The sequence below is a fragment of the Tupaia chinensis genome, unplaced genomic scaffold (assembly GCF_000334495.1).
Source record: "Tupaia chinensis unplaced genomic scaffold, TupChi_1.0 Scaffold145741_1, whole genome shotgun sequence".
NCBI lineage: Eukaryota > Metazoa > Chordata > Mammalia > Scandentia > Tupaiidae > Tupaia > Tupaia belangeri.
Genome location: NW_006205599.1, coordinates 1,160,486 through 1,177,941, shown reverse-complemented (window position 1 = coordinate 1,177,941; position 17,456 = coordinate 1,160,486). Strand labels below are relative to the sequence as shown.

Below are 17,456 nucleotides of genomic sequence, written 5' to 3'. Positions count from 1 at the left end.
AAAACAATCTAAATGCCTATCAATCAATGAGGGGGAAAAACAAATTGTGATAAATTAATGTCATCCAGTAGTTAAATCAATGAGCTTGCTCTGTATTAATCATCACAAGTATACTTCAGAAACACAATTAAAAGTGGGGCGAGGTCAGAAGGGGGGAGACACAGATTGGTATATATAGCATGATACCACTTATACAGCTTTAAAACAAACAACAAAAATGTTGGCTTTTACTGGTTCTGGATGGTAGGTATATACTATATTGTCGTCTGTACTTTGATTTTCATAATTGGGAAAAAAGATGCCCATGCACACACTGTTTGATTCAAGGGAAGAGGGAAGGCAAAATAAGCAATATGCTTTCTGGTATTGGTTAAAGAAAACAGAAAGGCTCAGCCCCGTTGTTGCACAAGGTAGTGTCATCACCTGGGAGGCTGGAAACTACATGGGAGGCCTGGGTTCAGTTTCTGGGCCAACCCCCACGTGCCAGGCACAGTTGTGTACATCTGTAATGCTAGCTTATTGGGAGGCTGGGGCAGAATGAGAGCAACACAGCAAGATCTGGCCAAAAGTGCCTATCTCTTCCTTTCTTTTTCTCTCTCTCTAGGAAAGAGTTTAAAAATAAGTTTACCATGGGAACAGCAGTTGACGTAATGGCTATGTCACTGGACTCCCATATAGCAGACTGCGGTTTGAGTCCTGGACCCAGTGGCTTAAACTCACGCCAGGCACGTGTGCGTGCATGCCCAAGATCCCGAGAGGAGAATGGAGGAGAAGGGATTGTGGCATGCCCATCCCCCCCAGGGAGTGATTTCTCGCTTTCTGTCTCTCTGTCTCTCTGGTGAGTGCATGCACCCTACAGCAAAAACCTCTCCAAAAAAAAAAAAAAAGTTTACCATGGTCAACTCAACATGCAACTTTTAATGTGCTGCAGAAAAAAAAAGGAAATAAATCTGAAACTTGCAAAGTTGACTGTAGGAGTATTTATTTAAGCTTTCAAAATGGCAGATAAGATTAAACTATTTCTTTACAGCAATGAATACTTGGGCTTGATGGAAAGGCATATCTATGTGGTATATCCAGTATTTTAACTTTAGGGCTGAACTAACACTGTTTTTAAAAGTGAAGACAGGGCCAGCCATTGGCATGGTGGTTAAGGTGGTTGGATCCCACATGGCTGACTGTGCAGTTCAAGTCTCAGGCCTCATGACTTACATGTTGACCATGTGTGCATGTATACCTAAAATCCCAAAAGGTGGGAGAAAAGGAGGAGAAGGGATTGTAGCTTGACAATTCCCTACAGGGGTGCTTTCTCACTTTCCCTCCCTGTCTCTCTCAGACAAACTCATGTGCCTTCTGATAAAATTAAAAACCATGCCAACATATTAAAATTGAATGTGAAAAAATACCTTTTAAGTAAAAAAAGAACTAAACGATGGGTTAGAACTCATATGACCACGTTCCTGCAACATAAAGTCTTTTAACTTTTCAGTGTGCTATACTCATTCACAAAGTATCTTACAAAGAATTTAAAATAATTTTTAGTCAAAATTTCTCCATAATTCCTGAGTCTCTATTCAATCCATTGATAACTTAGTTGCTTCTATCAAAGAACTATGATTCTGAGTTAGCACTTCCTATTTTAACAGAAATTGAGTAAGAAATCAACCAGATATAAAACTTAACCTAGGGCTCAAACTATCACTGACCTGGAGATATTTGTGAAAGACCAAAAACAGTATTATAGTGGACGTGAGAAGGAAACCAAATCATGTTTATTTAAAATATTATGAGTTTCAGGACCAGCAGTTGGCATAGTAGCTACGTCGCTGGACTCCCATGTAGTCAACTGCAGTTCGAGCCTCGGACCCAGTGCCTTAAACTCATGCCGAGCGTATGTGTGTGCATGCCCAAGATCCTGAGAGGAGAATGGAGAAGGGATTGCGGTGTGGCCATCCCCCCGGAGGGTGATTTCTCACTTTCTGTCTCTCTGTCTTTCTCTGTCTTCCTGGCAAGTGCATGTGTCCTATAACAAAAACTTGTCCAGAAAAAAATATATACATATACAATTTTTAAAAGTCATCTAAAACAAATAGGTCACATATATACTGAATAGCCATTTTACTCTGCAGACTCTTAAGGCACAAGGAAACATTAGGTAGATAGAGATGAGGCAGAAAGAAAGGTATGGGAAGCCAAAGCCAGACTAATAGCTTATTTAAAATAACGTCCTTGGGGTTGCTCTGAGTGCAGGACAAAATGAGGTAACTTTTCTGCATCCTTCCTCCAACTACACTGGCTGGCCTCTTACTCCTACAACTCACTTCGCAAGAGCTAATAACATTGTTCAATATATTCTTATTTCTAAACCAAGCAATGTGTATGCAGAGTTTGTCATTGCCAAAAGACACTGGCCAAAAGACAGTGGCAAAGAAAATAATGAACAGTAACATGATAATAGTAATAACTGTATTTGGTATTGGTGTAACACCCTGGTTAAGACAATATAAAGAATAAAAATCAGAGCTGAATCTGTTCTTCCTATCCAAGGAAACCTGTGCTGTTGATAACAGGGATGGCGTGTCAGCAGAATAGTGACCTATGGTAGCTTACCGAGCTGGTTCTTCATCCCCATGAGCACCGAGTTCATGTGTGCTTTGGATGCATAGAGCTTGCTCACGGCCTTCCTTGACCTGATCATCTCCTTGGCCAGAACCACACAGACATCCTTCTGACCCTTCTTGGCAGCATCTTTCACAGATCGTTTCACTTTTTCTTCTTCCCTTTGGATATCTAAATTTAGAACATAACATGGGACACCAAAAATCAAGGATAAACCAGATTTATTTACAATCCATTTACAATCCTAGACCTAGCTGTGTCTACTGAATAGAAAGGCGTAAGATGTAAATGCAACTGAAATAATTAATGCAGTTGATATTCACCATTTCCAGAAGCAACACTAAAGTAGCTTCAGAGGAAAAAAAAAAAAAAAAAAAGTGTAATACTATTACACTTGCAAAAATTTCAAAATGTCTTTTTCAAACCATTCTAATATTTTTTACTACTGGTCTAAAAACTTTGAAAGTACTCAACGCATTCCAGAGCTTGCTCTAATAACCATTAAGTTGTATTCCCACAATTATGATATTGTAATTTCTGTACAGTCACTATGAAATCTACCACTTAAGCAAAATCTGAACGTATTAAAAGTCTCATTGTCACTATCAACTAAAGGTAGTATATATCTTTGCATTTTTAAGTTCTTTTTTTTTTTCATGGAGAAAGAACAAAAAAGAGAGAAAGACAAGTACCCTCAATGGGATCTCAAGCTGCAACCAATCCTCCCCACAGCCTTTCCTGGACAGCCAGGAACACAGGCATATGTGTACAGGTCAAGCTGGGAACTGAATCCCAATCTTCCATATGGCTTCCAGCATTGCATGGTGCCACCACTGCTGGGCCAAGATACATTTATATTAAATGCTTTATGATCTGTAGGTTTTTTTTCCATTTTTAAAAGTGTAAAATACACATAAAGCTTACCATCTTAATCCCCTTAGAAAGTGTACAATCTGGTGGTATAAAGTAGATTTACGTTGTTGTCCACATATTACTAACATCCAGAACTCTTCTTTTTTTTTTTTTTTTTTTAGAGATTTTTGCTATAGGCACATGCACTTGCCGAGATGACAGAGACAGAAAGTGAGAAATCACCTCCCAAGGAGGATGGCCATGCCACAAACCCTTCTCCTTCATTCTCATCTCAGGATTTTGGGCATGCACGCACACGTGCCTGGTGTGAGTTTAAGCTGCCGGGTCTGGGACTCGAACTGTGATCAACTATGTGGGAGTTCAGTGATGTAACCATTTCGCCATCTACTGGTCTCCAGAACTCTTTTTATCTTTTAGAATTGGAGCTCTGTACCTATTAAACAATAATTCTCCATATCTCTTTCGCCTGATCCCTGGCAGCTACCACTTCACTTTTTTTTTTTTTTTTGAGAGGTTTTCGCTATAGGGCGTGTGCGCTCGCCAGACAGACAGAAAGAGACTTAGAGACAGATAGCGAGAAATCACCCCCCAGGGGGGATGGTCCCGCTGCAATCCCTTCTCCTCCATTCTCCTCTTGGGATCTTGGGCACGCACGCACACGCGCCCGGCGTGAGTTTTATGCCACCGGGTCCGGGACGCGAACCGCGGTCGACTACGTGGGAGGCCAGCGACACAGCCATTACACTAACTGCTGGTTCCCACTACTACTTCACTTTTATCTTCATGAATTTAACTACCCTCGGCACTCCATATAAGTGGAATCATACAATATTTGTCTCTTTCTGATTGGTTTGTTTCACATGGCATAACGTGTACAAGGTTCATCAATGATGTAGGATATGTCAACCTTTCCTTCCACTTTAAGGTTCAATATTCCACTGTGTGTATAAACCGCATTTTGCTTATCCATTCACCTACCAATGGACACGGGCTGCTTCCAGCTTTTAACTATTGCAAACAATGCTGCTGTGAACATGAGTATACAAGTATCTTTTCAGGACTTCACATTCAATTCTTTTGTGCATATTGTATGCCTGAAAGCAAAATTTAAATAATTATATTATGGGACCAGCAGATGGCATAATGGTTACATCACTGGACTCCCATGTAGTCGACCATGGTTTGAGTCCTGGAACCAGCAGCTTGAAACTCATACTGGGCCCATGTGCATGCGTGTCCCAGATCCTGAGAGGAGAAGGGATTGTGGTGTGGCCGTCCCTCCTGGGGGGGGGTGATTTCTCGCTTTCTGTCTGTCTCTCTGGCAGAACACACATGCTCAATAGCAAAAATCTCTCTACCCCTCAAAAACCAAAATTATATTATTATTATATGTTAATTCTATTTTTAGTTTTTTGAGGAACCACCATACTGCTTTCCACAGTGGTTAAATCATTTTACAGTCCCACAAACAGTGCTCAAGGATTCCAATTTCACCACACACTTGTCAACACTTACTGTTTTTCTGTTTGGGATTTTTTGCCTTTTCTTTCCTTTTTTTTGTTTTTGGAGAGGTTTTTGCTATAGGGCACATGCGCTCACCAGGAAGACAGAGAGATAGAAAGCAAGAAATCACCCCCCAGGGGGATGGCCATGCCGCAATCCCTTCTCCTCCATTCTCCTCTCAGGATCTTGGGCATGCACGCACACGCACCCGGCATGAGTCTGAGCCGCTGGGTCCGGGACTCGAACCATGGTCAGCTACATGGGAGTCCAGCAACATAGCCATTATGCTAACTGCTGGTCCCTCTGTTTGAGATTTTAAAATTTTTGTCATATTTTTGTCATAGGGCACATGCACTTATGAAGAGAGAGACAGAGAGAGAGAGTGAGAGGCAAAGTGAGAAATTATCCCCTGGGGGGGGGGGGATGGCCACACCATAATCCCTTCTTCTCCAATCTCTGGGATTTGGGGGCACTCATGCACATGTGCCCAGCATGATTTTCAAGCTGCTGGGTCTGGGACTTAAACTGTGGTTGGCCATGTGGGAGTCCTGTGCCTTAACCACCATGCAACCTGCTGACCCTCGGTTTTGTTTTTGTTTTAATAATAGCCATCCTAATGAGTTTGAGGTAGTACCTCATTGTACTTTGATTTGTCTCTTCGTAATGATCAGTAATGTTGAGCATCTTTTCATTTGCTTAGCTGACTATTTGTATTTTTTCTTTGGAGAAATTCCAAAGGTCTAATAAAGTCTTTTGCCTGTTTCCGAATAGAGTTTTTTTGTTTTTTAATTTTGCCAGGGTATGTATATGCTGGCTGGAGAGTGATGCCTGCAGGAGATAGGGGAAGAAAGTACATCCTCCATACAAAATGATCAAACTGCAATCCTGTCTCCTCTATTTTTCCCTCCTTTCAGGATTTTAGGCGTGTATACACACAGATGCACATGTACACACACACGCAGAGCTGGAGTTGTCTCTCAAGTCACCAGGTCTATGACTTGAACTGCAAGTCCAAGTCCAGTGTTATGGAGCCAGTCTCCTTAACCACCATGCCACAGATTGTCCCTAAATTGTTTTTTGTTCTTGTTGTGGAGCTTTAGGGATTCTCTATAAAGTCTGCATATTAATCCCTTATCAGAAAAATTATTTAACAAATATTTTCCTCCATTCTGTAAACTGCTTTTTTTTACCCTGTTGTTAATGTCTTTTTATGAACAGAAGTTATTTTCATACCGTTAAGTCTGTCTAGTCTTTCTTTTATTACCTCTGTTTTTGATGTCATTTCTAAAAAGACAATGACAAATCCAATGCTGTGAAGTTCTGCTCTAAGTTTTTCCCCTAAGAATTTTAGTCTTAGCTATAAACATTTTGATCTTTGACCCATTTTGAATTAATTTTTTAAGTGTCCAGCTGCATTCTTTTGCATGTGGACATATAGTTTTCCCAGCACTATTTTTGCCCCACTGAACAGTCTTGGCACCTTTGTCAAAAAAATAAGTTGACAATAGACACGTTTTATTTCTGGACTCTTAATTCTTTTTTTTTTTTTTTTGATCTACATGTCTGTTGTTATACCAGTGTAATACTGAACTTATCTCTGTATCTTTGTAGTAAGTTTTGCAATCAGGAAATGATTCCTCAAACTTTATTTTTTTGTTCAGATTACTTTGGCTCTTCAAGGTCCTTTAAGATTTCATACAAATTTTATGATGAATTTCTCTATTTCTGCCAAAAAACATCGTTAGAATTTTGACAGGTTTTCCATTAAATCTACTTTATTGCTTTGAGTAGTACTAAAATCTTAACAATATGAAATCTTCCAATCCATGAACATAAAATATTTTTCCATTTATTTATGTCTAATCTCTTTCAGCAATGTTTTTTCATCATACAAATCTTGTATCTCATCTGTTATGTAAATTCCTAAATATTTTAATCTTTCTGATGCTATTGTAAATGGGTTTTGTTTCCTTGTAAGGTTGTCCATTGCTAGTATATAGAAATGCAAGTGATTTTCTGTGTGTTGATTTTATATCCTGCTATTTTACTGAATTAGTTCTTATTGCGTTTTTTAGACTCTTTAGAGTTTTATAAGATAATCTTGGTAGGTTTTATGGTTCTAGTAATTGGTTAATGTGTCAATTTTTCAAGTAATTTGTCAATTCCATCTAGGTTACCCTATTAGTTGACATATAATTGTGCAAACAGTACCCTCTTATAGTTCTATTGATTTCTGTAGAATCAGCATAAAATTCTTGTTTTCAATTCTGATTGTATTAATCTGAGTCTTCCTTTTTTTTTTTTCTGTTTTCCCCCCTTAGTCAACCCAGCTCACACACCCAAAGCAATTCTTTGCAGATATTTGGAGTTCGTTCTCTGGGTATTTCCACCCTCTCTCATACAATGATTCATAAATTTCAGCCACTTCTGTCCCCCTGAACACTGATCTCTGAATAATAAAAATGAATGAGTCCATCACAAGTGGAAGTGGAATTCCCCTCTTCATGTTTTTTTTTTAAGGAAGTAATACTGGGATACCTGATCGTATTAATTCTTCACCAGAGTCAGCTCCATGGCCTATTAGATAAGGGACTTGGACCCCACATGGCCAACCAAACGATTTTAATCTCGGCCTGGGGGGCTAAAAGAACACTCTGGGAACACGTGCATGAGTGCCCCAAATTCCAATGGGATAGAGAGATGGAGGAGAAGGAACTGTTGGCATAGCCACACTCCACTGGGGAGTGCTTTATTGTGTCTCTCTCTCTCATGAGTACACTAGTCCTCTGGCAAACTAAAAAAATAAAAATAAAAAGTTCTTCTCCAATCATGAAAGTGTTAAAATTCCAGTTTGGGAGTATTTTCTTTTTTCTTGGCCAGAGGGCATGTGTGCTCATCAGAGAGAGGGACAGAAGGAGGGAAGGAGAAAAGGATAGAGAGAAGAAGAGAGAGGGAGAGAGAAAGTATCCTCCAATGGGGCACCGTGGTCATGTCATGATCCTTTTTTCTCCATCTGTCCATCCAGAAAGGATTGTGGGTATGTGCATACATACTGAATGACTAAAGGGTATAGGAACATATAAATGGTTGTGAATACCAGATACAGTGTGGGAAGAGGGGGGGGTGACGGAGTGGAGTCTGAGGAAGGACATTTAGAAGAAAAGTAGAGAGGCAAAGCATTAATGGGACAAATAGGATATAATCTACTGAAGTAATTTTATGGTATGATCAACTGGATTGGGGAGAACTGCACACATGTTGGAATACTCACTTTGCAAGCTAAATAACTTGAAATAAAAAGTTTTCAGAAAGGAAAAAAAAATCTTAAAGGTTTTAAAGATTACCATCTCATTGCATGCCACCTTAAAGTGGTACTTAGAAAAGAAAATTTTATTTAGAAACGTAGCTTCCTCAATTTATAGTCATGCTAAGATAAAGTGGCAATAATGGAACTACATTCCTAATGTATATCATTTGAATTCATTAAAGACAGTTCTTTATACATAGCAAGAGACTTATTTTGCTATTAGAAAATATAAAATTTCTTTTAATCATTATCTTTTTTCCATACTGATCACAGAATTAGGAAGTAAAACAGTAAGGATAGCTATAAATAATTAATATAAGAATAAACTGTGTTAATATAATTATTCTTATATTCATTATTCATTAACTGCAAATTGAAGCAAAATACCAAGAGAGTGGGTAATAGGAGACAAAGTAATTTACCTCTTATTTGTCTGTCAACAACTCTCATTTCCTTTCTTATCTTCAATGACCATTCATTGACCTGAAAAATTTCAGAAAAGGAATTATAAGTCAAAACTCACAATTCAAGAAGAATTTTGTACTAATTCTATATTTATTCTATATACAAAATTTTACAAATAAAGCCATTTTTAAAGAAAGAGCTGTAGGGCCAAATTCTACTTTGTTCTTTTTCATTTTATTCACAGTACATAGAAGTTCCAAGTTATTCAAAGATTCTTGGCTGAAAGCAGGCAGAAGGAAACCCTTTAAGACCTCAGAGGGAGTATTCTACCCTGCAGATACACAAAGATGTTTCAAGAGGTGCACAGGTACAGAGAGTTTAAAGAGTATCAGAAGATTTTCATCATAATCATTCCAAAAACTAGTCTGTGTCATGAGAATTCACCTTTTCCTTTCTGGGGTTGGTAGGTGGCACAGCGGTTACGGTACTGGACTCCCACATGGCTGACAGTGGATCGAGTCCCAGATCTGGTGCGTGAAAGTCACACCAGGCACATGTGCGTGCATGCTCAAAATCCCAGGAGGAGAAGGGATTGCAGTATGGCCATGCCTGCTGGGGAGTGATTTCTCACCTTCCTTCTCACTGTCTCTGTCTTTCTCCAGTGAGTAAACATGCCCTAAGGCAAAAGCCTTAAGAAAAAAGAATGGTTTTCTATTTTAAAGATGAATACTTGCTCAACCCATGTCTCTTATTATCATGGTATATTTCTCTGACAGGCAAAAACCTCAGAAGTATTAAACATAGGGCCAATTAAAAATACTGCTGCAGGTGCTGAGATAGTAGTAAATGACTAATGATGACCAAATTCTCATGTAAGTGAACTATTATTCCAATTCTTCGTTTTTCAAAAAAAAAAATTGAGGAATAACTAATTGTCAGCCAATTAATCATTAAAAGCAAATTTTAAACAAAATCACTATGTATTTTTTGGCATATGACTCAGAATTTCAAATAACTGAGCAACTCTGCCATAACAAAATCCCTTCTATTATATTTATTTATATTAACAAGATTTCTTGGCACTTTAGTCTATTAAAACATGAAACAGAAATAGAACTGATGTTGAACCCTGCAGCATTTATCCATAAATACATGAATTAAATGGCATAAAAATATCCGTATCATTAAAAGACATATTTCTGGGGCCAGCGGATGGCATAGCATTTAAGACGATGGACTCACACGGCCGATCGATCATGGTTCTAGTCTCAAACCATGAAACTCACCCTAGTCACATGTGCTTGCGCACCCAAGACCCCAGGGGGAGAATGGAAGAGAAGGAATGTGGCGTGGCCTGGGAGGTGATTTCCCACTTTCCCTCTTACTGTCTCTGTCTCGCTCTCCAGCGAGCATATGGCAGCCTAAGGCAAAAACCTCAACCAAAAAAAAGACAGTTCCAATAAATTGTACCTTTAATATCTACTATTTAACAAAACACATTTAATGCTTGTTAAGCAAGAACAGTTGTAGTAATTCAGTTGGAAATATTTAAGCACTTCAAACTGTATGGTTGGAAACAAGTGCTGAGTACTGAAAAGCCATGTGCATTGGTGCACAACTTTGGTCTCAGCTATTCGGGTGACTGAGACAGCATGGTCATGAGCTCATGGCCAGTGTGGGCAAAATAGTAAGATCCTGTCTAAAAAAATCTGCGTATGATGGCACATGGGCTACGTTACTGGATCCCCAAGTAGTCTACCATGGTTTGAGTCCTGGACCCGCTGGCTTAAACTCACACCCGGCAAGTGCATGTGTGCCCAAGATCCGGAGAGGAGAATGGAGGAGAAGGGATTGCGGCGTGGTCATCCCCCCTGGGGAGTGATTTCTCACTTTCTGTCTCTCTGTCTCTGTCTTTCTGATGAGCGCACGCACCCTATAGCAAGAACCTCTCAAAAAAACCCAAAAAGTTCTATGAATACATGTCCCTTTTTTCCACTGAATTCTAAACATTGCACATGAAGTCTCTGGATAATGTTATCCAGAGAAAATTTAACATCTAGCTTAAATGCACAAGCAACCATGGTAGTTCTTAGTTAATCTTAATGAATCCAATCAGAGACTGTTTAAAGCTCAGCTTCAATCTTTGTAAAAGCCAGTCTATGTCCAGTGCACCGTTACTACTAAAGTGTACTCTTTCAGAGTCCCAACCAAAAGCCCTGAATATTTACTTATCCTGGGTGTGTCATAAACTTCAATTTTTATACTCCCAAACCACAGGGTCTGTCAAAAAACACTATACTCGGGACCAGCAGTTGGTGTAATGGCTATGTCGATGGACTCCCAGGTAGTCGATCATGGTTCGTGTCTCAGACCCAGTGGCTTAAACTCACACCAGGTATGTGTGCCAGTGTGCCCAAGATCCCGAGAGGAGAATGGAGGAGAAGGGATTGCGGCAAAGCCATCCCCCGGTGGTGGTGGTGGTGGGGGGTGATTTCCCGCTTTCTGTCTCTCTTTCTCTCTCTGTCTTTTTGGTGAGCGCATGCGGCCTACAGCTAGCAAAAAAACTCTCCCCAAAAGAACCCCATGAAAACAAAAAAATCCACTATACTAAAATTTGTTTCTAAGCCACTGTTTTAGAAACTGATGGTCTCCTTAAGAGGGAAAGTGGTTCCAAACAACTGGGCTCGTGTAATTGCTCATTCCTCTTCTCTAGGATCTTGATTTTGCAATTTCTCGCTGCCTTCACAGCTTTCAGCAGTACATTTTTTGTTTAGCTCCTCTAGTTACTTTTGCCAGAAAAGGCTGGTTCAAAATGACTCTTTATAATAATCACCCTCATTATATTTCCAAGTTCTATTCCACAAAAAAACACGAAAGCAGGAACACTCCAGTAGCAAAGAGCATTATGAACACACAAATTCTGGCTTCTAAACAGCATTCCCACAAAAAGAAAACAGCGCTTCTTGGAGAAATGGCTGACTTAAAGTCTCAGGTTGGGAAAGTACAAATCACACCAGGCTGCATTATGCCAGAACACAAGAAAACACTCAAAAACTAAGACTAGTAAGGTGTAATTAAAAGGAGATAGGATCTGGATTGACTGACTATATTTATAAACATTGTCAAACTTAGAAAAGTCCATGAGTCCAGGGACCAGCAGTTAGCATAACGGCTATGTCTCTGGACTCCCATGTAGTCGACCACAGTTCGCGTCCTGGACCTGGTGGCTTAAAACTCACACCGGGCGCGTGTGCGTGCGTGCCCAAGATCCCGAGAGGAGAATGAAGAAGGGATTGCGGCATGGCCATCCCCCCTGGGGGGTGATTTCTCACTTTCTGTCTCTCTGTCTCTCTCTGTCTGGCGAGCGCATGCGCCCTATAACAAAAACCTCTTTAAAAAAAAATTTAGGGACCAGCGGTTGGTGTAATGGCTATGTTGCTGGACTCCCACATAGTTGACCACGGTTCAAGTCCTGGACCCGGTGGTTTAAAACTCACGCTGGGCGTGTGTGCATGCATGCCCAAGATCCCAAGAGGAGAATGGAGGAGAAGGGATTGCGGCATGGCCACCCCCCCCCGGGGGGGTAATTTCTCGCTTTCTGTCTCTATGTCTCTCTCTGTCTGTCTGGAGAGCGCACGCACCCTATAGCGAAAACCTCTCAAAAAAAATTTTTTTTTAAAAAGTCCATGAGTCCAAGACAGTGCCTGAAGAGGTTGAGGGAAGAAAGCATTCGACACCACTGGAAGTTACTACTATACCAATGACTTGTTCTAAATATTGGTGATTAAAGAAAAATCATTAAGCACTTATCCCGCTTTCTCAGCAGAAACTGTATATCCAGGTAATCTAATAGCCTCACCTTAATAAGGGATACATCTTTTTAAAAACATTATTGTATTTATTTATTTTGATCAGAGAGAGACAGAGTAAGAGAGAGAGTGATAAAGTGATAAAGCAAGCCACCAGGTCTGGGTCTCGAACCCTGGTTGGCCATGTGGGAGTCCAGTGCCTCCAACCACCACATCACCCCCAATAAGGGATGCTATTTTTTTTTTTGAGAGGCTTTTGCTATAGGGTGCGTGCACTTGCCAGAAAGACAGAGACAGCGACAGAAAGTGAGAAATCACTCTCCAGCAGGGATGGCCACACTGCAATCCCTTCTCCTTCATTCTCCTCTAGGGATCTTGGGCACACCCGCACACGCACCCAGTGTGAGTTTAAACCACTGGGTCCAGGACTCGAACTGCGATTGATTACATAGCAGTCCAGCCCCATAGCCATTATGCCATCTGCTGGTCTTTACATAAGACTGCCAGTTAACAAATGAGGAAGAAATAATATAATTAGGGGGAAAAAAATCACTATTCTAAAAACCGTTGTAGAATAGCTGATTCAGGAATCAGTTATTATTATTACACCAATAAATGCTAAAATGTCTAAATGAAAAGCTAAGGAGGAACTGGACATACACATGGCACCAAATTATCACCCCTCAGATTACTTACTAGCAGCAAAAGGAAAATCCTCACATACAGATCTGGCTGTCATTACCTCAACCAGGTGACCAAGGTTACTAGCATCTACAATAATGAAACAACCACACATTATTTGCCTTCTTATGTGGTACAGTATGAAGTACACAGATTACCTGAGGCATTCTTGCTAAAACTATAATCAAACTCAGATCCAACTTCCATTTTTTAAGAAATGCAGGAATAGTGGAAAAGATTAACTACAAGACACAGTCAGACAAATCCACAATGAGGGATATTCTACAAGACAAATAGTCAACTCTCACAAAACAGATTTTATTCTTATGATGTTATAAGTAAAAGACAAAGGATTACTAAATAATATTAAGTAATAATCAAACATAAAGCATGGTCTTCCACTGGATTGTAACTTCGAAAAATTTAGAAAAGATAAACTGGGACACTTGGGGAAGTTTATATATGGACTGGATATTTGATGATATTAAGCAACTTTTGTTATGTGAATTTCCCTATTTCCAAGAGACATAATCTGAAATGTAGAATAAGGTGTTATATCTGTAGTACACTTCAGAAATTATTCAGCCAAGAAAACATATGCATGTATGTCAAATAACAGCAAATAACACTTACCGACAGTTGAATTTAGGGGATACATACATGGACTTTCATTATACTATTTGCTATAGTATACATATTTGTGTGTCTGCTAAAATTCATGCTGAAATGATAACCCTCAAGTGATAATGCTATTAGGAGGTGGGCTTGGGGGGTGATTAAGTGCCTTAAGAAGGGAATTTGTCTTTTTATAAAATAGGCCCAAAAGAGCTCAATCACCCTTCTACCATGTGAGGATGCAGCAGGAAGGTCCCTTCTATGAACTAGAAAGAATGCCTTCAGCCAATATATCCTTAATTATATCTAAAACCATCCTATCCTTTTCATTCTCATTGCTACTTTCAGTTAGGACCCAAATAATTTCTCACTTGGACCACTAAATGGGCTTCCTACCAAAGTCTCTTCTATCCCATTCTCACTAGGCATGACACACAGGCTTTGGCTAATTGGCCCAATTATTCAACTCTCCAATTTTCCATCTTCCCATCAGCCTCACTCCTGCATCCCACTCAGAAGAGTATTTCATCCTCCAACCATTCTGAATTTTCTCCTGGCTCCCCTAACCTATGTCCCACACTTACACACTTTGCATATGCAGTCACTTCGGTAGGAATGCCTCCCCTTTCATAATCTTATCCCCACCTGTCCCCAGGCTAAAACCTCTTGTGATAAGACACAACACCCTCCCTGAACAGATTCCCTGCCCCACTGTGCATAGTTAATCATTCCCTCTATCATGACATCATAGACCTTGTATGAACTAATATTATTGCTCTTCTCTCTCTGAACCATAAGTATTTTTTCACATGTCAGTCTTTCCCAGTTAACTGTATCCTTTCAAGTCATCATCCACTGTCTTATTTTTGTAAACCTGGTTCCAACCCAATGCACACCAAAGTATCTCAATGTGTGCTGTATGAACTAAGTGAATGAAGTTGTATCTTTTTCTCCATCTCCCCTTCTCATTTTCTTCCCTTTTCTAATAGTTTCCCACAAATAGGAGTCATGACCCAGCCTAAGGACATGTTAGTCATGTAAGAATTCTGAAGTCATGGAAGGTGAACACTCCAACCAAAAGCAAAATCAGTTAAGTCCCTAAATAGGATAGCACAAGTTTCCAGCAGAACCTCAAGTCCAAAAGAAGAATCTTTCCGGTAGAAGCTCATATCTTCCTAATCCCCGCAGGTTTCTAAATAGGTAAAACACCCTCATCCACAGCAGACCCAGTCTAATCCTAACTTGGACCCTTTAAAATATAGCAAGTTACACCACTAAGATGTTTCCATCCAAGTGACATGCCCCAGGACAAAGACTATGGTCTGTAGAGGTTCCTTACACAGCTAATTTTTCCCTAGTGAAGTCCTTGAAATAATCATTCATTTTAGGGCTACTTGACCTTAAACCTAACCTAAGCTTGTTCTGATACTCATCACTCAACAAACACTTAAATAGCACCTACTCTATGCAGCACTATACCAGAGCTCAGGAATACCGCCCACGATTTGCCTTTTTTGCCTGACCTTTCCTGTCACCATAGCCGAAATGGTACCATGGTAGATGATCAGTATGGAATAGCATGACTGCACTTAGCTCCTGCCTATATTGTGCTACAGATATAAGGTGTTATATCTGTAGTACACTTCAGAAATTATTCAGCCAATCAGCAGCCATCTGTATTTGAGTTCTCAGCAGCCCCTAGTGTACCACACAGTTTTCTTTTTTTCTTTTTGTCAAAATAATGTATTTATTTTTATTGTCTTTTTTTTTTTTTTTTCCTTTTGGTCTTTTTTTTTTTTTTTTAAATTCCTTTTCCTTTTCTTTTTACCTTTCTCACTTTTCTGCTCAGCATCCACAAGGTTTAGGTGCTCAGTAGCCAAATATCTGAATACTTTTAGGGTCAGATTAATCCTTAATTTTCATTGAATCAGCTGTGCAAAGGGAGAAAATGGTACTTTTTAGAGACTGCCCAATACCTCCTGCATGCCTCTTAAAGTTCAGATTTAACTCCAAAAACTAGGAAAAAGCATATAATCTATTAAATGACCAGAAACCATCACAGAGGCATAAGAAATATGAGAAACCAAGAAAACATCTCTCCTTTAAGGGAAAATAATAACTCCTTTTCTTCCACAGACAATATAGGAGAACTCATGGAAATGTCAGATAAAGAATTTAAAATATTCATAGTGACAAAGCTAACAGAGATGCAAGAGGAGAGAGACAACTAAATCCAGAAAGTGCAGGAGAAAAGAGACAATGGGTTCCAGGAGGTGAGGAAGTTCCTCCATGATCTGAAAGAGGAGGTAAACATCATAAAAAATAATCAAACGGGGGACCAGCAGTTAGCGTGATGGCTATGTCGCTGGACTCCCATGTAGTCGACCGTGGTTTGCATCCCGGACCCAGGGGCTTAAGACTCACGCAGGGCCCATGTGCGTGCGTGCGTGCCCAAGATCCCAAGGGGAGAACGGAGGAGAAGGGATTGTGGCGTGGCCATCCCCCCTGGGGGTGATTTCTCACTTTCTGTCTCTCTGTCTCTCTGTCTGGCGAGTGCATGCGCCCTATGGCAAAAATCTCTAAATAAATAAATAAATAATCAAATGGAATTATTAGAGATGAGGCTGTAATACAGGAAATCAAAACCTCCCTTGAAAATATCCAAAGCTGATTAGATCACGCAGAAGATCGAATCTCAGATTTAGAAGACAGAACCTCTTACCTAGAAAAATTTACCAAAAAGACTGAGAAAATAAACCCATAAAATGAGAATAACATATAAGTAATACTAGATACCATTAAACACCCAGACATCTGGATCATTGGTATCCCAGAAGCTAAAGAAGCTAATAAGGACATTGATAATCTGGTCCATGAAATACTGGAAGAAAACTTTTCAAATCTAGAGAGGCACTCAAATATCCAGACCAAGAAATACAAAGGACCCCACAAAGATTCAATCCAAGAAGATCTTTCCCAAAGAACATAATAGCCAGATTGACCAAAACCACAGACAGAAACAAGATACTAAAATTGGAAAGAGAGAAACGTCAAGTTACCTTAAAAGGAGATTCTATCAGGCTAACATTGGACCTCTCATCGGAAACAATGCAAGCAAAGAAAAAAATGGGAAAATATATTCAAAGTGTTAAATGAAGAACAATTTTGGGGCTGGCAGGTGGTGTGGTGGTTAAAGGCGCTGGACTCCCACATGGCTGACCGTGGTTCAAGTCCTGAATCTGGTGGCTTGCTTTCTCACGTTCCCTCTCTCTCTCTGTCTGTCTGATCAAACTGGAAAGTAATAATAATAATCATAAAGTTAAATAAAATAATTATAAAAAAAAAAGAAAAATTTCAACCAAGAATGCTATATCCAGCAAGATTACCCTTCACATGGGAAGAAAAGCCCACGACAGATAAACAAAACCTGAAAGAATTTATCAACACCAGACCAGTTCTTCAAGAAGTGCTGAAAGGGGACTAGCAGGTGGCATGGTGATTAAGGCCCTGGACACTCCTACATGATCAGCCATGGTTTGAGTCCTGGACCTGGTGGCTTGCTTTCTAATTTACCTTCTCTGTCTGTCTCTGGTCAAATTAAAATAAATAAATGAATAAATAAAATTAAATAATTCTTTTTTTTT

The 17,456-nt window shown here is 39.7% G+C and overlaps 1 protein-coding gene across 1 annotated transcript in view; it reads right to left on the bottom strand.

Annotated features, from left to right (window-relative positions):
• Window positions 1-17,456, bottom strand: part of LOC102495607 (E3 ubiquitin-protein ligase RNF103) — a 111,045-nt gene that overhangs the window by 36,042 nt on the left and 57,547 nt on the right. The window contains exons 3-4 of the mRNA XM_006168366.3: window positions 8,725-8,785; window positions 2,611-2,790 (exon numbers count right to left, since the gene is read on the bottom strand). Of these exons, the coding sequence (XP_006168428.1) occupies window positions 2,611-2,790; window positions 8,725-8,785 (241 nt within the window). The remainder of the gene's footprint in view (window positions 1-2,610; window positions 2,791-8,724; window positions 8,786-17,456) is intronic.